Below are 21,805 nucleotides of genomic sequence, written 5' to 3' on the forward strand. Positions count from 1 at the left end.
TTGTGACCAATCGGATAGCTTACTAGCGCATCCTTGCACTGTGCATAAAATAATTTCTTCAAGCACTGGTATACATTTCTTCGCCTTCTGCAAAGGTTTTGTTGAATTTCTTTAGGTTACTATGTCTGGACGTGGGAAACAAGGAGGTAAAAGCCGAGCTAAGGCCAAGACTCGATCATCCCGAGCCGGCCTTCAGTTCCCCGTGGGCCGAGTGCACCGCCTGCTCCGCAAGGGCAACTATGCCGAGCGGGTGGGGGCCGGCGCGCCGGTGTACCTGGCGGCGGTGCTGGAGTACCTGACGGCCGAGATCCTGGAGCTGGCGGGCAACGCGGCCCGCGACAACAAGAAGACGCGCATCATCCCGCGCCACCTGCAGCTGGCCATCCGCAACGACGAAGAGCTCAACAAGCTGCTGGGCAAAGTCACCATCGCGCAGGGCGGCGTCCTGCCCAACATCCAGGCCGTGCTGCTGCCCAAGAAGACCGAGAGCCACCACAAAGCCAAGGGCAAGTAAAGTCTACAACAAAACAACACATAACTCCCACGTTTTTCAGCTATCTAAAGGCTCTTTTCAGAGCCATCCATAGTTTCACAAAAAAGCTGGTAACCGAAGCCACGCCTCGTTGGTAACATCAGTCTTGACTCTTTGCAATATACAAGGTACCGTTAAAACGTTTGAGTTCCAGAAAAATAGGCTGTCCACAACAATTATTTTAGTGCACTACAGGTGACACTTGGGAAACCGACAAGGTGTTTTTAAAATAAAGCCAGGGTAGGAATGTCACTCGAACTCGAGACTAACAAGGAGCAGGGAAAATTTTCCGTTGGCTGATAATAGAGCTGCGCGGGGTTTTTGAATTTCAATTTAAGCAGAAACCATTTGTCCAACACAAGTCAGCGAATATTTGCTGCGGTCCAGTGTGTTATCTGGCATTACTAGACCAGACGCTTTACATATGATCTTCCAAATAATCCACCCAGGGAACCTAGTGCCATGTAGTTTCACACAAGAGAAAACAGACTCGGGATTAGGGGAGATAAAATGACTAAGAGCTGGGAAGCGGCAGTCCAGGCGATTCAAGATTTATTTTTTAAAAAGCTAACTCAACTCGGGGAAAAGAAAACAAGGTTCAATTTAGTGTGCCGACCAGCAGGATTGACAAATCTGCGAGCGTGTCAAGAATTCAGTGTATCAGGTCCCACTCAGATTAACTGAATCAGAAGTTACATTCAACATGGTCCTTAAATGGCTAGTTATGCACACTGTACTTGGTGACAGGATGAAACAGAACATTTGAAAATTAATACCTTCAGGTCTCAAAGACTAAAAAATAGTACAGGGATGGGCGGTGGCATAATTCAGCCAATCAGATTCTCTAGTAATGAACCAATCCTCCTGGTCACCCTTGAGCCAATGGTTTTATCGCGCGGGACTTTTGAAAAATGACAAGACCAATCAGAATGTTTCTAACTATATTTAAAGGCAACTTGGCTTCTGCATGCCACAGATTCTGGGTTTGTCTTTAGTCGCACCAATGGCTCGCACAAAACAGACTGCTCGCAAGTCCACCGGCGGGAAGGCGCCGCGCAAGCAGCTGGCCACCAAAGCAGCCCGCAAGAGCGCGCCGGCCACCGGCGGCGTGAAGAAGCCGCACCGCTACCGGCCCGGCACGGTGGCGCTGCGCGAGATCCGCCGCTACCAGAAGTCCACCGAGCTGCTGATCCGCAAGCTGCCCTTCCAGCGCCTGGTGCGCGAGATTGCGCAGGACTTCAAGACCGACCTGCGCTTCCAGAGCTCGGCCGTGATGGCGCTGCAGGAGGCGTGCGAGGCCTACCTGGTGGGGCTCTTTGAGGACACCAACCTGTGCGCCATCCACGCCAAGCGCGTCACCATCATGCCCAAGGACATCCAACTCGCGCGCCGCATCCGCGGAGAAAGAGCATAAAACAAGCTTTTCCTCTTGATTGAAAAAAGGCTCTTTTCAGAGCCACCCACAATTTCACTTAAAAGCAGTTGTAATTTGATTGTAGATCTCAATTGCTAATAGGTAAGATACTACGCATTGTGAAAAAGTGTAAGTATGTAAAGCTTGAAGGCGTATATAGTTAATACCACGTATTTGAGACTTTAATTGGCTGCTTTCTAGATTTAAATGAGATCGCTGTAAGCGGCAGTAGACCTATTAACTATTAAATAGCCACGTGTTGCCTAGTGACTTGTAGAAAGCAATTCTTTTACTTTGACATACGCACAAAAAGCTATGTTTGTGTACAGGAAATGGAGGCCAAAGTAAGCTTTTGTGCTTGGATTGTCCAGAGAATTTTCTCTAAAATAGTTATCTTTTGTCTTTAGTTTTCAGAAACACGTTCATATTGATACTCTCATATTTTCTTGTTTAACTGAATTTGGTCCAAGACAACAGTGAGTATATTTATATAGAAGCCCCTGACCGTGCCCTGTCACTCCTACTTTTAACCCATCTAACATAATACAAATAAGTCTAACAGCAATATCAGTATACATAAAATTACTAGTAGTCCACAAAACATTCACATCTGGCTCCAGAATCCGGTATTGGTCTATCTGAAATGGGATTGTAGTTTAGGTGATAGAAACTGACCTCAGTACTCACCACCAGAGGTCCACAAAATAGGTTTATGTAACAAGAAAGATGACTTGTTAGGAACTCCAAAGTTCCCTTGCTTACGCTTAAAATCAATGATATCTGAGATACTGAAGGGTATCAACTATAGAGCTTCTCTCTTTTACCCATGCCTCCTTTTAATAAATACAAAAACATCAAGTGTTAATTTCTTTTTTTTTCTTTCCTTTTTTTTTGTGAGGAAGATCAGCCCTGAGCTAACATCCATGCTAATCCTCCTCTTTTTTTCGCTGAGGAAGACCGGCTCTGAGCTAACATCTATTGCCAATCCTGCTCTTTTGTTTTCCCCCCCCAAAGCCCCAGTAGATAGCTGTATGTCATAGTTGCACATCCTTCCAGTTGCTGTATGTGGGACTCGGCCTCAGCATGGCCGGAGAAGCGGTGCGTCTGTGCGAGCCCCGGATCCGAACCAGGGCCGCCAGTACCGGAGCGCGCGCACTCAACTGCCAAGCCACGGGGCTGGCCTTGTTAATTTCTTTTTTAATTTTCCAAATATAAAAGTATAATGTAACTGATGGAATAGATCAAGGTTTTCTGAGCCCTAAAGCTTATACAACTTGGTGACTCTTAAAAACTACCATACAAAATTACAAATACAAAACTAGACAGTGAATATTAATTTATAATGGGGGAATAAATCAACAAATTCCAATATTACAAAAACAGACAAAACCATAGCCATCACAGAATTTAGAAAAATAGCACATTAACCCAAATACAACACCATAAACCTTTGTTTTTCTGTATTTTTGACTGCATACTCTGATTCCATTTTCAAATAAATATTTTGTAATATTTTTTTTATAGACAATGGGAAGAGAATTCAGTATTTGCTCCAGGGTGATTGATCACAACTTGCTTTATTCTCTTGATAACTTGGAAGAGTTTCAGCTTCAAAACATTGTTGATAATGTCAAGTAAGTTTTTAAGATTGTTTTCAAAGTTGGGAAAATCCTCTGTCAAGCTTCTTTCATATGTGAATGTAAAATTGGGAAGAATTCTTCACAGACTAGCTTCTGGCTCTATACATTTCAAATCTTGATTCTTCTCTACTATGCACTCATTCCCAGTGCTGGGTGCTATGAATACATGGATGGCACATGGCATCTAGTTCTGCATCTTCTTGGAAGAAATCCAGGGGAGTTTGTCAGTGAGCAGTAGGAATATTCCTTGAAGCAATTCTTACATCAGATTGGCTAGCAACAACTGAACTATATATGAGCACATCTGCAAATTACACTATACACCTCATTAACTCCAAACTAAATACATAGCCAAGTAAATTTTCTCTTCACAAATCCCAAATATGCTCATCAGCATCCCAACATAATCAGACAAAAGGTGAACTGTAATGGAAGGGAAGATTGAGTGGAAATAATGATTTTAACCAGCTGTGATTAAAATATCTTAACATTGCAGTTTTTAAAAACATGAGACGGAGAGAACACACCCCCAGGGGCCCCTCCCAGGGCATTGGAAGCACAAGGCCTGACACTTGAGTTTCAATTAGCTTCAGGGTAAATCTGCCTCGGAACTGACTATGCTTTTCCAACTGATACATGGTCTTCACCTGCCCTCCCACCACTCTGTTCTAGCACATCTCAGTCAAGTGCCCTAGGAATTGAGAGTCACTGGTCTTGGATGACTCGCAGGCCTCTGAGGTACAGCACTGCTTTGCATGATGCTTTGGATGGTGGTACTCTTCTCAGAGAGAGATACCAGGAGGAGAAAACTTAATGAGGAGGATATAAAGTCAACTCTGAGCAATTTGAACACTTTCAGTGTAAAGGTGAATTCACTGGGACAGCTTTGCAGGATGTATTACAGAACCATTCTGTACCGAATACCGTCTTCCTTTAGAGAGGTCCCCATGGAAGGAAGAAACAATAATACCACAGATTCATTGGAGGGGTCAGTCTAATAGTTAACACTGATAGTTTTCCATGGGTCAAGTACCACATGCACTCATTGGCCTGAATTATTATATATAATTCTTACTACAACACTGAAAGACAAGTTCTCTCGGTGTCTCCATTCTACAGAGGAGGAACTGTAGCCTAAGAGATTTTAGTAAATTGGCCAAATTCATACTACTAGCAAATATCATTGCCATGCAGTCTCATACCAAATCCACTGTCTAAATATCTTCTGATCAATAAGATGGCCCCAAAATGGATGATAGATCTAGTTTTCTCTTCTAGGGTAGCTCTGTCTCGGAGATTGTGCTGCCTGAGGGTGAATGAGGAGGAGCTGCAGTGGCCTGGCTTGGGCTAAATTCTGTTATCAGAGTCCTCTGGTCGGAGGCCTGGTATGAGATGAAGTGGGTAGGATGATCAGCAGAAACATCAGGTCTTAGGAATGCTCTCTGGGCTTCAAGACCAGGTCAGAATAATTATTTCCTTGGAAACATCTGGATTCTGCTCCAGAGCAGTATTCGCTTGTATCTTCCTCACAGTATTTACCATAGAGCTATAATGTCCAAGATGGTAGTCATTAGCCATATGTGGCTATAAAGCACTTGAAATGTGGCTAGTCCAAATTGAGATGAACTTTAACTGTAAAATATGTACTAGATTTCAAAGAATTAATATGAAAAATAGAACAAAAAGTCTCCTTAATATTTTTATATTATTGTTGAAGTAGTATTTTGATTATAGTGGGTTAAAATGTTATATAATAGACTTTGTTTCTTTTTTTTAATGTGGCTACTATATAATTTTAAATTACTTGTGTGGCTCTTACTATATTTCTGAGCACGAGTAGATAGAAGATAATTATACTGACTCACTGATCAGAAACTAACTAGCTACGTCCATAACGTCCCCAAGCCTCAGCAATAATGGCACCTACCTCAAAGTGCTATGACAAGAATGTGTTTGAAAATAAATGTAGAGTGCTCAGCAACAGTGCTCGACATGTCGTAAATCAGTGCTCAAGAAATGCTAGCTCTCAATGCTATTGTTGTTATCACTGTGCCCTAAATCCCTCTTCTCTTCTGAAATCCTCTAATGATGTAATCCTGCCTTGTACTGGACTTGTTCATCTCTGGCATGGATTTCAACCACAAAATTACCTTCTATGTTTCCCTCAGGCATAGAAGAAATGACACCTAGAGCTTCACCTAGGGTAAGTAATAGGATATTCAATTTTTCAGCCATGAGAGCACTGTGTACATATGTACAGAAAAGAAAGTTTAGAATAATGCATTACGAGTAGCCCTTAATTTCTGTGGTACTTACTTCTATTGGACATGGACATTTCATGAATTTTCATTGTTGAATTATCAGTCAGCAGTTTATGCAGTATTTGTTGCCATTTTTGGTTAATCAGCCATGTTTGGGCAAATATTTGAATATATTATTGCCATTGTCAATATTATTTTATAATAAATGGATAATATTATAATAAATTATAATAAAAGGATAATATTCATGTCAAAATAAAATACAGCTTTCATAAACTAAATAAAATCAAGACAAGGACCTTTTTCTTAAAAGAGTCAATTTTTAGACTCAAATGAATCGCTTATTAGACCTAAGCTGGCCAACCATGTGAACAATTGTTAGGAAATGGAATAGAAATAAAGAAGATTGACAAACCTGAGAAAACATATTGTTGAAGACTGTATCTAAAGGCTAGGTAAAAGTAGACATTTTTATAATAACTTTTAGCTCTCTGTGAATGAGCTCTCCTCCCCCCGTACTGGAGAAGGGTGACTATATTTGTTTTTGAGGATTACATTCCATTTTAAAGTGAAGGACATCCTTCATCTACACAAATCTGTTTGCAGGAGACATTCAATGTTAGGCTGAAATGTAAACCCAATAAGTTGACACCCGAAAGGGTGTACACAAGAAGTTTGAAGGAAAATTAGAGAATCAACTCTCTATGCTTAGGTTGATTCCTCCCCTGCCTAACTCTTAGAGTTGATGTGAGAAATCAAGCAAGTAGGTGAACTTCTAAGTATCTGAAGGAGAAAAGGAACATGGAAGTGCATGGTGCTCTTACTGTAAGCACAAACTGTGATTGTATTTGGAGTGTCTTCATTAGGTTTCCTGGTTGCTGCAATTTGACCCAACCTGAGCTAAGTGAGGTGGCCCCAGTGGCAGTTTAGATGACTCAAAGAACCAGGAATTCAGGAGATGTCAGGAACCCAGACATTGCAGCTCTATACATCTCACCTCTGCTCTTCCGTTCACTCTGGCTCCATTCTACTCTTTTTATCCACCAGATCTCTTGGTTTCTCCTACAGTGTCTAAGATGGCGGCTCCCAGTCACCTCAGTTTCCATAACTCAACTCGAGTTTTTGAACAGGAAATTTTTGATTAGTTCAAATTGGTCCAATGACCTCTGGACCAATCAACCATCCTTTGAGGTCAGACACCTTTTCTCCCTCAAATTTTAGTCCCCAGAAGACAGTATATATTAAGACATACTGGCATTCAAGCTTTAAACCAAAGATGAGGTTGGGGAAGACCAGGATAGTTGAGACCAGAGGGCATTAGAGTTTCATTGTCCATATCGTCGCCATGAACCACATATGGTTAACTGAGCTCTTGAAACAGGCTACTGTGAACTGAGATGTGCTGTATATGTAAAATACAGAGATTCCAAAGAGTGTGAGAGGAGATGGCCCCGTGGCGTAGCAGTTAAGTGCACGAGCTCCGCTGCTGACGTCCCGGGTTCGGATCCCGGACATGCACCGACGCACCGCTTGTCAGGCCATGCTGTGGCGGCATCCCACATAAAGTGGAGGAAGATCGGCATGGATGTTAGCTCAGGGCCAGTCTTCCTCAGCAAAAAGAGGAGGATTGGCATGGGTGCTAGCTCAGGTCTGATCTTCCTCACACACACAAAAAAACAAAGAGTATGAGAAACAAAAAAGAATGTAAAATATCTCAATATTTTTACATTGATTTTAGGTTAAATAATAATTTGGATATATTGTGTTAAATTATATTATTAAAATTGATTTCACCTGTTTCTTTTTTCCTTATTTGTGTAGCCATGGACAGCACTGTTCTAGAGACTGTTAATTCACCTATGCATAGATCCCTTCAATAACCGAGTATCTTTAATGTGCACTTCATGGAATGCTGGCCCTCAAAGAATCTAAAGCTGCCATTTCCAACAGCAACGAAGAAGATAAAATATCTGGGAATCGGGGCCGGCCCTACGGCTTAGTGGTTAAGTATTCTGCAAGCTCCACTTCGGTGGCCTGGGTTCAGTTCCTAGGTGCAGACCTACACTACTCGTTGGTGGCCACGCTGTGGCAGCAACCCACATACAAAATAGAGGAAGATTGGCAGAGATATTAGCTCAGGGCAAATCTTCCTCTGCAAAAAAAAAAAAAAAAAAAAAAAAGTAATAAACGTGAAGATATATTTGGAGAAAATTTAAAACATTTTCCACAGGTACAAAATATTTGAGCAAATGGAAAAACACAAAATGTTCTCGAATAGGAAAACTCGTCTCCCTAGATTAGTTTATAAATTTAGCACAATTACAATAAATCTACCAATAGGGTGTTGAGGTTTTATGTGTAATGGAAGGATGAAAGGGTAGGAGGGGGGAAGCGTCTTAAAGTACATATGGAAAAACAAAATAATCAAACAAGAAATAGAATAACCAGGAAATTCTGAAAAAGAAGAGTAATGAGAGGGAATTAGCTCTACCAGCTATTTAAGTCATATTATAACACCTCAGTTTATTAAACATTCAACTGTTACTTGAGTGACCTACCATGACCTACTATGGGTCAGTATTTTTCTTAACATCGAAGATAGCGCCATGAGCAATACTTAAAACAATGTGATCTCACCTTAGGAATGGCGAGAAAGACCAAAGGAACAAACTAGAAAATAAAGAATTAGTCCACTTATCCATGGAATTTAGCCTCTGATAAACGCGGCATCTCAAATGAGGGTTGGGCGGACAGGGGAGGCAGAAATGAAACCGTTAATAAATGGTCTTGGGGGAAAAATTATCCATATATTAAACCTTACACCAAAATACAGACTGCTATTTTTTAAAATGTAGAATTAACAACACAAAATTACTGGAAGAAACCAAGGGAGAATTGTCTTTCCTCCTCCTGTATGTGTTGTGCTGTCAAAGAAGAGAAGGTCTTTCTACTACTGATTATAAAGAAAACGAAGATTAAAATACTCAATTCGGTTGGGAGAGGAGAGGCGGGGCGGGGCGGGATTAAATTCGTGGTTACGACCACTAATGCGGGAATTAACTCATACTAGATTCGTCATTGTGGCAACGGGTCTCCAGAGCCTGTCCCTGGCACTTGTCTCCAGAAAATCTGTGTCCCCCGGAATAAAAACAGGACGCTGGAATTTATCCAGGAGAAACGCCATGACTATGAAAGAATCCACAGATGACACTGTTAATGAAAACTAAAGCCCTTTATTGGAAACGTCACCCCCATCCACACACATTTCCAAGTTTCCTTATATATATATATATATATTTTTTTTTCTTTTTCGCGTACAAACATTTGAACTGCACAAAAATGCCTTTAAAGCGTCTTCGACTTTTAAATGCTGAAGTCTATCTAAAATGAGGATCGGTGACCGGCCTGCCAGGACAAAATGGCCGACAAAAAGTTGTTTTTGATGCGCTCAAATCCATCAATCACACCTTTGTCGAAAGTTACAGGATACAAGGAACAGAAAGATCCCCGGTCCAGCATTGCCCTGGGTGGGAGCGTCGTTGCCGCCGCCGCAGCTGTTTTTCAGATGCCTTCCTTTGTTGCCAGGCAAACGGGAATTAACAGAAGGATGCGGGGCAGGGCGCCTGCAGCCACTCTCCTCCTAGGGATGGATGCTACCTACGACCCCAGGAGACAGCAGCCTGACTTTCGAAAACATGTCAAGTGTCCAAAAGACCAGGTATTTCCATATCAAGGGGAAAAGGCAAACTCAACCCAACAGAAACGAAACAATAAACAAACAGCGGGCCGGGCACCATCCAATTAAATGCAGGATTAAAATCATGGGCTGAAGGAGTGGGCCAACCCGCGAGCAAGGCGGGACTTTTAAAAGACTTTTTCGCCCAATCGGGATATTCCTCAAGACAGAGACTGGCTAGTCTTACTTGCAGTTGTTTTTGCTGTTCAACAGGCGTGAGGCGGGGCTGGCGGATCTGAAGTACGCCAGCTGCCCGAGAACGCTCCCGAACAGCTGACCGGGGAGGCTGACCAGAAACAGCGAAAGGGAAGAGACGAACCACACGGGTAGGTCCAGGTCCTATGACCTTACGGCCGTCACTCTCTCCAACTCCTGATCTCCGGCGTCCAGTCCTCAAGCCCTCCCGCGCAAATCTTGCGTTAGTATAGTAAGTGGAAAGAGAGAAAAATAACTACGCAGGTAAACAGATAGATGTTCAGCTCTTTTTTTTCTTGAGATCAGTGGTGGCTCTGAAAAGAGCCTTTTTGGGTTTTAGAAGCAGATGGTCAACCTACTTCTTTTTGGGTGCAGCCTTCTTGGGCTTGGCAACCTTCGGCTTGGCAGTCTTGGGCTTCACTGCTTTAGCTGCGCTTTTGGCGACCTTCTTAGACTTGGCAGCCTTAGCTTTCTTTGGACTCTTGGCCACTTTCTTAGCCACAGCAGCTGCCGCCGGCTTCTTCGCCTTTTTCGGGGTCTTTTTAGCGCTTTTCTTCGGGGTGGCCGCCCCAGTAGCCTTCTTGGGTTTCTTAGCCGCTCCCGCAGGCTTCTTGGGCTTGGCCGCACCCGCCTTCTTGGCCTTGGGCTTGGCTTCCCCGGTGGCAGCCTTCTTGTTGAGTTTGAAAGAGCCCGAGGCGCCGGTGCCCTTAGTCTGCACTAAAGTCCCCTTGCTCACCAAGCTTTTAAGTCCCAACTTGATGCGGCTGTTGTTTTTTTCCACGTCGTAGCCAGCGGCCGCCAGTGCTTTCTTGAGCGCAGCCAGGGACACGCCATTGCGCTCCTTGGAAGCGGCGACAGCTTTGGTGATGAGCTCGGATACCGGGGGCCCCGACGCCTTGCGGCGCGCCCCTGCAGGCTTCTTTGCCGCCTTCTTCTTCACTGGGGCCTTCTCCACAGGAGGAGTGGCGGCAGGAGCGGCAGGAGCAGTCTCCGACATGTTGACGATCTAAAATTCGGGCACAAGTGGCAAAGCACCGATGGAACTGCGCCTGGGCCCGGCCGCCGTATATATAGAGCGCAGGCGCGCGCTGATTGGTGCTTCGGTCGCCCGCCTGGCTGGCAGGCTCTGAGCCGCCGCTGTGCGCCCAAGTTGTGTTTGTTCCACTGCACAAAAGGGGAAAAATATTAAAATGCCCGGCACTAAATCACCCGGGCTTGGTCAGGAAAGGATCCGAGAAGCCTCAGGCTTCGTGCTCTCCATTTATTTTGTCCGCAACCTCAAAGACAACGCGTCCAGGCGTCCCCAACTCCCCCAACTCCAAGGGAAGTCCAGGGCAGTCAGAGACCACTTTCTGTTTTTCTTCTAAATTACCTGTTCGCTCCTTTGCCCCTGAAAGTTCTTTTTCTCAGGGGTGGTTGGGCACATCCTTCCCTTCTTTTGGGGACAAAAATGAAATGGTTTCCACCTAAATTTTTACGATAATTCTGTTTCTTCGCAAGGGAAGTAACACAGGTCCTCTGTGAATTCTGCGTACAGACCCACAGGAACTGTGGACTGGGACAGAGATTCCCGGGCCAGTCCAAAGCAGTTAGGGCGGGATGGGAGGGGGTTCAGAAGCCTTGGGGGGGTTCCTGGATGATGGGGGGTTAAAGACTTAAATCTTGGATTTGAAAACATTGAAACTCTTTATCAAATCCCTCTTTTCATAGATGGGGGCGGGGCACTCTTTTCACTTCTCCAAAGGCGAGAAATTGGGCTGTTTTTAAAAAGCTCTCAGGTTCCCCTCTGGGTTGTGCAAGGCGGGGGGTCTGGGATAATAAGAATAGGGGTAATAAAGGAAGAAAGAAGACCCCCTAAGCCTGCAAAGAACCCCCAGTAGACTTGGCAGCTAGAGACATTGAGATGATCTGTTTTCAAAGAAAACAAGCATTTATTTATTTTTGTATGTTGCAATAAAGAGATAAATTTCAGCACATGAAAATAACATCATCTAACCCATGTCATGGTATAGGATACTCTCTAACTGGGAACTCAAAGATATAGATAAAAATAAAGCAGCTGACTTTAATAAGATACATTTTGACTTATAAGATGCACGATAGATTTGAAATAGAAAAACTTATATGGCAAAAGTTTAAACAGAAATAGAGGAATAGTACTAGAACATATTAATTATTATACCACTTTTTGTTGATGTGCTCACCTCTTAGCCTCTCTGAAGCTGGCCACATGTATTCTATTCTAAAGTTTGCCTTACTACTTTAAGGCTTGCTACTTCATATTTCACCCTTTGGTTCCAAGCGTTGCTTTCTTTCTTTCTTTTTTTTCTTTTTGAGAGAGAAAAGGCTAAGGAAAATTTCTGCTCATATATTTAATATAGTTATACATTTATATTTAGGGACAAAGGAAGTATTACAACTCACCAGAAATTACTGTTCAAATATACATCTGCATAAAAATATGTATTAAAGATGTCAGCCTTAGATTGTAGTAGTCAAAAGGGTTATGCAAATTAAGTTCAGTGATGAAGGAAAAATGAAGCATCTTCTTTTAGACTAAGGATTACCCCATGGTTTCGTTGAATAACATTTGTTCAACATTTGGCAACTGTATCTACTACTGATCACGTCCCCTGGGAATTAACTGCCTAATAAGATTAGTGATAGATGAATTAGCAGCCATAGAAAACCACTGTAGGGCTGCCGTCCATCAGTGTGACTTTGAGTATAGGAATTGTCAGAAAGTATTGAAAGTGTACAAAAAACTAAAGCACTTGCATCATTTTGGTAAAAAAATAAGAACTTGTCACTTTGCTCTGGTTCTATGTGCGTTGTGCACCCTCCTCATCTGAAACTCAGTTAAGTGTGTGTAACCATCAGGAAAACAGCTGTGTGGAGTCTTGATTACCAGGTCACTGGACCTCCCTTCACGATAAATTGGTGTCCTGATTTATAAATCAGTAACATGTAAATTTGGTTACTGTGATTTGGTTCGCTAATGGGATCACTCAGGTTGAATCAATCAAATCACACCTCTCTACTAGCAAATCTAAAGCCCAGATCTCAAGTCATTAGGACACCAGCCCCCCAGTCTTGCTCCCAACCTCCTGGCCACGTGGTGGAGGCCAGAAGGCAGAGAAACAAGTAACCCTTCTCCAGATCTCTGTAATTTGTGTTGAGAAAAGTTATCCAAAACTTAAAAACAGCACAAAAATATTTCTTCACGTCTTTCCAAGCTGTATTAGAAAATTGTTTAAGTCCAGTTGTGGGTCATATGATAGGACGGTGCTATCCAATAAAATAGAACGTGAGCCATGTATATAATTTTAAGTTTTCTAGTTGAACTAATTTTAAGTTTTCACATTGAAAAAAGTAAAAAAGTAAAAAGAAACAGGTTAATTTAATTTTAACAATATATTTTAACTCAATATATCCAAACAATCATCACTTCAACATGAAGTCAATATTTTAAAAACTAAGATAGTTTATATTCTTTTTTTAAATGGTAAGTCTTCAAAATCTGGTATGTATTTTACAGTTGTAAAACATTTCAATTCAGCCTGGCCAGTGCTCAGTGACCACATGTGGCCAGTGGCTGTCATACTGGACAGCGTGGCTTTTGCAAAGATCACTTTGACTTAATATTTACTTTTGATTCGGCCGAGGGTATGTAAAATTAGACTTTCACTTGTAGAAGATTGATACATTAATAAGGGTTTTGTCCAGTAGAGATGCAAATGAATTCTTTCCAGTAGAAAAGATAATCCTAAAAGTTATGATTGTATTGGCCAATAGGACATTAACCAATTTTATATCTGATTTTTTAGCCTTCTAGCATTCTTTCATTCCCTGACTTTCCATTCCCCTGTATCCTGCTTTGACCTAACTTTGTCATCCTGCTTGCTCCCTCCTTAATGACTTAAATCCTTCCTTGATCCATGCACTAGCTCGCTATATACAGTACTTGTATGAGAGTCATGTTTTTAACGTTTTGAAAATTTTACTTTGATGCTTGGTTAGTCATTTTATCCTAAGGGCTCTGAATCAGAATCTTTAGAAACCATTCTAAAAATTGGAAGATACAAAACTTTTTGACCATCAACTTGAAAGCAACCTTAGATCCAGTAGATGTCCTTTCGAGTCTCAGGCTTTGAAATAAGATTGAACAAGCCTGTGAGCAATAAAAGGCCAATTAAAATTAGCTCCAAGGGAAAATTCAGATTACAGGCGTGGTCTTCCCACTTAAAATTGATGGCCTCAACATAGCTATCAATAAATTGAGGACACAGTTAAATATTACAATGCAATAAATTGTGTATTCTTGTATTTACACACATCCTGAATATTATGGTTGGCTCTTTTTGTTTCACGCTCTTCAGGTCTTGAAAGCTGGTGGACAAACTAAATATGCACAGCAGAATGTCCAATCCAAATGCAGCTGGAGAGAGAGACAGACTTGAACAGCAAGACGCGTTCAAAGGAGAGTGAAAGTTGTTGGGACGGGTGTATGGATCAGGGGCCGACAGTTGATCTTTCTTTCACTTCCTCCTTCTACCATGCCAGAACAGGGTTCTGTTTGTTTTTGGAGGTAGCTAACCTAATATTAATAAACCTTGTTGCAGGCCATAACTGGGAGTGATTAAAACCTGCCTTTTCCTGACTCACCAGGGGATGAGGCTCATGATAGCAGCCACTCCACTGGCGTGCCTGCTCCAATAGTGTACAGTGTTAGTGCTTCGGTCCAGTATGAGACTGACAATGTTGGGCAGACTGAGAAAACATATGCAGGACAGAGCTTCAAAAGATTAGCAGCCTAAATGAGAGTGTAGGCCCTCCAGTCTGTTTCCTTGCTTCAGCTGCACAAACCATTTTTACAAACAACCCAGAGCAACTTTTCTGTTCTTTTTTCAATCTTTGCAGGCAAATGGCCAAGAATTAGACATTTAGACTTGAGCCAAAAGATTTCCCCTACCAGCCTGTGGGCACCTCAAGGACTGAGACCAAAGTTTCTGTATCTTTATTCCCTGACACACCCTCAAAATACATTGGGGAAACCGACAGAGAATGTAGTAGTAAAGCACATAGTAGGAGCTTAATAAATGTGTAGAGAGTATTACAAAAGGAACAATACATTGCAAAACATATTTGCCTAACATTCTGGAAGTGCTTTTAGCACCACGTAAGTGACACAGGAAACTAGATCATTAATAGCCATGTTATTCTTCAAGCTTGTTTTCAAATGGCTTTGTTTCAAAAGTCAAAACTATCCCCAAAAGAAATATAGTTCCTGGGATTGGGCTGAGCACACAACAGCCTCTTCTTTGAGGTTTGTTCCCATTAGATCCTTGCACCATGGGATCCTCCTGCTTTAGGGTGATCCTGGGAAAGTTGGTACTCTCCTTGAGTTGGAGGGGTGGGTGAGAGTAGACCAAGTCCAACAAACTGGTTCACTCTTTCCAATTATGTGCACTTCCTCTGGCAGCCTCTGGAAGGTCACGGGACCTATGTACTATACCAAGGAAGACTTCAAGAAGAGATTCTAGCAAGAGATGAAGCTGGACCATCAGAGAAGAGAGACGTATGTGTACGTGTATGTGTGTATACACATATGAGCATATGTGTGCACACATGCAATTGTGTGTGTGTGTTGAGGAGTGATAGGTGAGCACATAACTCAAGACCATCACTGTTCCTCAGTGAACATCCCCCTGTTGCTGTTCTTGGAACTCACTCCTTACTCAAAATTCAGTGGGAAAAGATTACAATGACACTCACATAGTCACCCAGTCCCTGCCTCCTGCATCCCAGGTGTGTGCATACTTTCAATGGCAGGCAAGTGTGGCTATCATGGAGAACTGTGTGTTGCCACTATGTGAGAGGGACCAAAGTAGTCCATCACCCTGCATTTTTTACTACTGAACTCACCTAAACCTGCCCAAATTAAACAAAGCTTCTGATTGGGACCAAATTCTCATTCTGTTAGCTTGCCTAAGGGTTTGTAGCTATGTTTCCATAAATGCATAGATTTCTTATACTTTTCATGGTTAGTGGTAGTAGCACTTATATTTTATATAAGTATATATATATTATAAAATAATCCAGGAAAAATACAGAGGTGGCGTGGTATATTTATCAAAAGGAGGCTCAGAAGCTGGAGTGCCTGGGTTCAAATTCAACTTTGCCATTTGACAAGTTAATTAAGTTCTCTATGCCTCAGTTTTCTCATCTATAAAGTAGCAATAATAGTACCTGTCTCATAAGTTGTTATGAGAATTAGTGAGTTAATTTTGATATAGTTCTTAGAGTAGTACCTGCCATATTGTAAGTACAAAATTGTATATATATTTAATAAAAATTATTTAAAAAATTATACATACATTCTTATAACCACAACATGGCACAATTCTGCAACTGTTGATTTAAGAGTGTCAATACTGCTAATAAAGATAATAGTTAACTAAACACTTTCCGTGTCCCTGGCAATATATGTGCTATTTTCATTCCATCTTCACCAGCATCCTGTACCTACCATTACAAGCATTATCACTTCAGCAATAAAGAAATAGAGGTTGTGAATTCAGATTTCTCCTAGGACAGCCCTGCAGACTGATTACAATTCATGTACCACACACACACGCGCGCGTGCGCACACACATGCACACATTAAAATACCAATTGAACTGAATTCAAAGAAGATAATACTTTTGTTTTTATAAAGTGCATAAAATTAAAATACACCCCCAACTATTAATTACTTACTAATTTGTTTAGTGAGTTTTAGGCAGAAGGCGTTTTCACCCCTGCAAACACATCCTCAATGGTGTTTAGAATGTGTCATGCTGTTTATTCTTATGGACACGAGGTGGCGCTCTGAACCAACCAAGGCTTATTTTAGAGGCTGGTATGTTCCAATTTCTCCAAGCCTCTCTAATGATTAACTTCTAGTTATACACTTAACCGATTTCCATCTCTTTTGGTGAACAGAAATTATTATCCCCATCTGATAGATGATGATCCTGAGGACACTGGGAAGCCCTGAGACTGTAATAAGTCCATACGCAGGCAAGAACATGGGAGGAACAAATTAAGTGGCTTGGACTCTTGTGTAAGTGGTCTAGAAAAATCATGCTGGATAATTGACTCATTCCACAAAGAACTAATCAGCACCTTCTATAAGCCCAGCACTGTGCTGGGTTAGGGGAATAAGAAAGTAAATAAGACAGGCTCTACCCTTAAGGTTGGGTTTGGAGGATGGGGACATAGAAAAAGATAGGAAATAGTGGCTGAGAAAGAGGTCAGAGTGGACATGCAAGGAGGAAACAGTCCATTTTACCTGCGGGCGCAGGTTAGACATGCAGTCTTACCAGGGCAACTTCTAAAATGCTAAATTACTTTTTTTAATTTTTAAAGTACAATGACCAAGTGAGAAGGAGGATGATGGAAGAAAACACCAGTGTGCAAAGACAGTAACACTGGAACTGGCCCTTGCTTAACAAGCAACAAAATTATGAAATTCCTGGTATATTAAGGAATATTAATTATGATGATAATAGTAATTATAACAGTAATAATAAATTTATTAAACACTATGTGCTAATAAGGATAGAATGATTTAAGGGGTATGTGACTTTGCAATGTGTCTAAGATCAATGTGGCTTCTTGATTGTAACACACACAACAAACAAAACCCCGAAAAGTAGATCACACTAAAGTGTAGGTTCTATAAAAGTCCAATAGAAGAGATCTCTCCTCCATTGTTTTCTCATCTGTGAAATATAAAACATAAATTAATTGATTAATTAAATTAAAACACCCAATTGCTAACTAGAGATTTTAAAGAGTGTTAGGTAAAGAATTAAATATACAGATTATTTTTTTAACCTTTAAAGTTTCCAAAGCTAGTTGAATTGCTGAAGGATAACAATTTAACAGGTTTTGCTTTGGCCTCACTTCCCTGCCCGGCAAAGGTATTTATAATGTAGGATGTTGTTTGTGCCAAAAGGCACTAGATGATGCTCCAAATTAAAAATGCCTGCAGTTTCAAAAGGTTTCAAAACCGAATCACATACAGTCTTTTGATGAACAGAAATGATTATTACAGGCCGGCCCGATGGCTTAGCGGTTAAGTGCGCGCGCTGCGCTACTGGCGGCCAGGGTTCGGATCCCCGGGGCGCATCGACGCACCGCTTCTCCGGCCATGCTGAGGCCGCGTCCCACATACAGCAACTAGAAGGATGTGCAACTATGACATACAGCTATCTGCTGGGGCTTTGGGGGAAAAAAAGGAGGAAGATTGGCAATAGATGTTAGCCCAGAGCCAGTCTTCCTCAGCAAAAAGAGGAGGATTAGCACGCATGTTAGCTCAGGGCTGATCTTCCTCAAAAAAAATAAAAAAAAAAAATGATTATTACCCACAGTTGACGGCGACAGTATTGAGAAGCTGTGAGACTGGAGTAAGGGCCCAGAGCAGTCAAATACATGGGGGCTGGCTACCAGGACCTTCGGAGACAATATTCTTCATAAAGAAAAATAAATTGTCAAATGGACAAGAAACTCACATTGATTGATTCATTCACTCCCCCAAACAATTATTAAGCAGGAGAAATACAGATAACTACCCTCGTAGTGCTTACAGTTTAGAATAAAAGGGGAAAGACAAGGGAAGAGAATGGGCAGGAATGTTTTACGTCTGTCTGTATAGTGTAGAGTGGAGACCAAAGGAGGAAATGGCCAATTGTACCAAATAATGGGAGTAGAAATAGTCTCATAGAGCCACTTCAATTTAAACGTGAGTAGCAAATTAAGCATAAGAACCCCAGAGACCCGGAGAGACTGCATATGTTTCATCTTTTTTATTATTATTATTTTAGTAGTGAGATGATAACCACAATACAGGCAAACTGTAAGAGGGTTCTAACCAGTCACTTGGCAGGGATCAACATCTTCAGATATGCAATGTCATTGATAATATTATTATTATTATATTAGGATATGTAATAACAATAAACATGGTTTAGCCTTGATTATATGTCAGGCACTGTGCTGAGGCCTTCATTTATCAACCTTTAATTTTTTTCATTTAATTCTAAATATCATTTTATGAAATAGCTGTTACTATCACCTCTTTACAAATTAGAAAATTGAGACTTAGAGAGTTGAAGTGGCTTTACCATATGTTAGCCTTGCAGACTGATTATAATTCATATGCCTTTAAAGCACACATTTATACTCACCAGAAAATAGAGTTTACAAAAACTCAGGTTGTGCAAAGGTGAACAAGAGTAGACTCTGTTGCTTTTCTCATCAGTGATGAAAAAAAATATATATGGACAGTTTTCAATGGAAGATGTTAAATATCAAAGATATTTTCTCCCTTAAACTTTCTAAGGCTGTTGAAAGGGCTGAAGAATAACAATTAACAAAAGTAGCCATGGCATTGGCCTCAGACTCTTCCCAGCTGAACTAGACATTTACACGATGGTATGGCATTAGTTCTGATGGCACTCTAAACCAAAATGTATTGCATACAGTTTATTCCTAATCTGCCAGGTCTGTACTTATTACCTTCTAGTGATGTCTAGATCTGTTAACAGTTGTAAGAGGTCACTCATATAAAGTATCATTTGGTGGTAAGAAATGATTAACCCCATTTAACAGATGAGCAGATTGAGGTTCAGAAAAGCTGGGTAAGGCCACAGTACAGTAAAAGGCCAGGAACAAGCAATCAGGTCTTTGGACTCCTAACTAGATAACATTTGCACTAAGAAATGGAATTGTCAAGATGACACTTGAACTCCAACACTAGAACTCCAGGGCGTTGCTATTTAGCTATTTAATGTATTAGGGCGTGTCTCCTCAACCTGACTGTAAACTCCTTGATAGATAGCATGATATTTTTGAAAATGAAGTGAGATAATGTATACATAAGGTTTAGCATGGTTCCTAGCAAATAGGGTTTGCTCCTACCACTGTTACATCTCATTATTTTTTTGTTTAAAGGAACCAACTTGCAGTTAAACATGCTGACTGAACACGTCAGTCTCTGCTCCTTCTCCTAACCCCAGCCAATGACAGTAAAGGATTTTGCAGAGAAGGTATAAACCCTCATAGATGAAGGGAATGGGAGAAAAGACAACAACCCATGAGAGAAGTAAACAGAATTTTAGAAGCTCTAGAGCAGATGGATGAATGCTAAATGCCTTGTTAGACCAGAGAAAGCTGTATCCAACACCTCCAGGAGGAAAGACCAATAAGAAACAAATAAATTCCCTGCCATAGAACCCTAGAAATATTTAGGTCTTTGAGACACCAGGTATCTCTGAGGTCAGGGTTATGGGCAGGACTGAAAATAGGCAAATCTAACCAATTTGTTAGAGACCTGTGAAAGAAGCATTTTGTTGCCCAGATTACCTCCTCACATTAACAGCCGGGCGACTACCAGAGCCCAGCTCAGCAGAAGACTGAGGGGTTTTCTTTGGTAATGCTGAATCAGAGAGACAGCGGATTCAGAGGCCTCAGGCACAGCTGAAGATGAAGATGCAGTGCAAAACTGGAAATAGGACTTTAAAAGAAAATCTGCATACTCAATATTAAATTCTCCCTGCCCCTTCCTCCATTTGCCTCCTAGAACACTAACACCCAGGCTTATCTCCCCAAATTATTTTTTATTTCAACAAATTTTCATTGAGTGTCTACTGTGTATAACACACTGAGCCAGGTACCGTAACTGTATTAGTTTCTTAGAGCTGCTATACAGCTCTAATATAGATAAGTATTGTGTCACAGTTCTGAAGGCTTAGAAGTCCAAAATCAAGGAGTTGACAAGGTTGGTTCTTTCTGAGGTCTGTGAGGGAAGGATCTGTTCCGGGCCTCTCTCTTGGCAGCCTCAGGCACTCCATGACTTGTAGAGGATCATCTTCTCCCTGTTCTCTTCACATCTTCTTCCCTCTGTGAATCTGTGTCTGTTCACATTTCCCCCTTTTTGTAAGGATACTGATCAAATGGGTTTAAAGCCCAATCTAATGACCTAATTTTAACTTGGTGACCTCTATAAAGATCCTATCTCCAGATAAGGTCACATTCAGAGGTACTAGGGATTAGGACTACAACGTATCTTTTTTTGAGGGGGCACAATTCAACCCATAACAACTATACCTGTGAATCAAACAAAGCCTTGCATGAAACTTATATTCCAGTGGAAGAGACGTTAAGAGTGACTTAACGTATTTTGGCCTCAGCTATGGAGTGAATGGTACAGACATTTCCAGTGTTGGAAAATTTTGTTGGAGGATAGAGAAGCAATTAAGATTTCAGGTTTTTTTTTTTTTTTTTTTAATCCACTCTGCCAAACTCTGCTTTTAATTTAGGTATTTAGATAATTTACATTTGAGGCAATTTTTGACATGTTAGGGTTTAACTCTGCCGTTTTATTGTTTTCTGTTTGTTTCCTCAATTTCTCTTTTCTTGCCTTTCTGTGGGTTACTTGAACAATTTCTTAAAATTCCATCTTGATTTATTTATAATATTTTTGTGTGTCTTTCTTTGTATGGTTTTGCCAGTGGTTACTCTGGGGCTTACAATGTATGTGACTTATCATAGTCTACTAGAATCAATGTTTTATCATCTTGAGTGAATCATAGACACTTCATTTCCATTTAGATCCCTTTATCCTCCTTAATTTAAAATATTGTCTTGAGTATCAAATTGTATTATAATTTTAGTTTCAGTCATCAAATATGATATAGAAACTCATGAGAAGGACAATCTATTGTGTTTACTCATATTTCTGGTCTTTCCATTGTTCATTCTTTCTTCCTGGCTCTAAGATTCCTTCTTTCATCATTTCTCTTCTGTTTCAAAAACTTTCCTTAACCATTCTTTAAAGGTAGGTCTGGTAGCAAAAAATTCTTTTAGTTTTCTTTCATCTGAGAATGTCTTTATTTCCCCTTCATTCCTGAAAATAGTTTTACCTAAAGGATACAGAATTTGCCGTTGACGGTTCTTTTCTTTCAACACCTAAAAAATATA

At 41.0% G+C, this 21,805-nt stretch overlaps 2 protein-coding genes across 2 annotated transcripts; one reads left to right on the forward strand and one right to left on the reverse strand.

The window, feature by feature from the left end:
- Positions 1 to 200: 200 nt before the first annotated feature.
- LOC101388759 (H1.2 linker histone, cluster member) lies at positions 201 to 10,828 on the reverse strand. The gene is made up of 2 exons (XM_004432047.3): positions 10,138 to 10,828; positions 201 to 466 (listed from the first exon to the last, which is right to left on the reverse strand). Exons 1-2 carry the CDS (start codon positions 10,773 to 10,775, stop codon positions 238 to 240), a joined length of 867 nt encoding a protein of 288 aa, XP_004432104.2. The 5' UTR covers positions 10,776 to 10,828; the 3' UTR covers positions 201 to 237.
- On the forward strand, positions 1,498 to 1,996 carry LOC106802100 (histone H3.1). The gene has a single exon (XM_014788701.2). It carries the CDS (start codon positions 1,500 to 1,502, stop codon positions 1,944 to 1,946), a length of 447 nt encoding a protein of 148 aa, XP_014644187.2. The 5' UTR covers positions 1,498 to 1,499; the 3' UTR covers positions 1,947 to 1,996.
- Positions 10,829 to 21,805: the final 10,977 nt, after the last annotated feature.

This window comes from Ceratotherium simum, chromosome 13 (genome assembly GCF_057802395.1).
Source record: "Ceratotherium simum simum isolate JZ-2026a chromosome 13, ASM5780239v1, whole genome shotgun sequence".
Classification (NCBI taxonomy): domain Eukaryota; kingdom Metazoa; phylum Chordata; class Mammalia; order Perissodactyla; family Rhinocerotidae; genus Ceratotherium; species Ceratotherium simum.

What these genes read in the sequence shown, in the direction of transcription:
- LOC106802100 (XM_014788701.2), top strand. Translation starts at nt 1,500, where the DNA reads ATGCCACAGATTCTGGGTTTGTCTTTAGTCGCACCAATGGCTCGCACA.
- LOC101388759 (XM_004432047.3), bottom strand. Translation starts at nt 10,775, where the DNA reads ATGTCGGAGACTGCTCCTGCCGCTCCTGCCGCCACTCCTCCTGTGGAG. An exon ending in AAGGCTGCACCCAAAAAGAA is followed by an intron (nt 467 to 10,137) that starts GTAGGTTGACCA and finishes CTTGGGCAGCAG; the next exon opens with CACGGCCTGGATGTTGGGCA.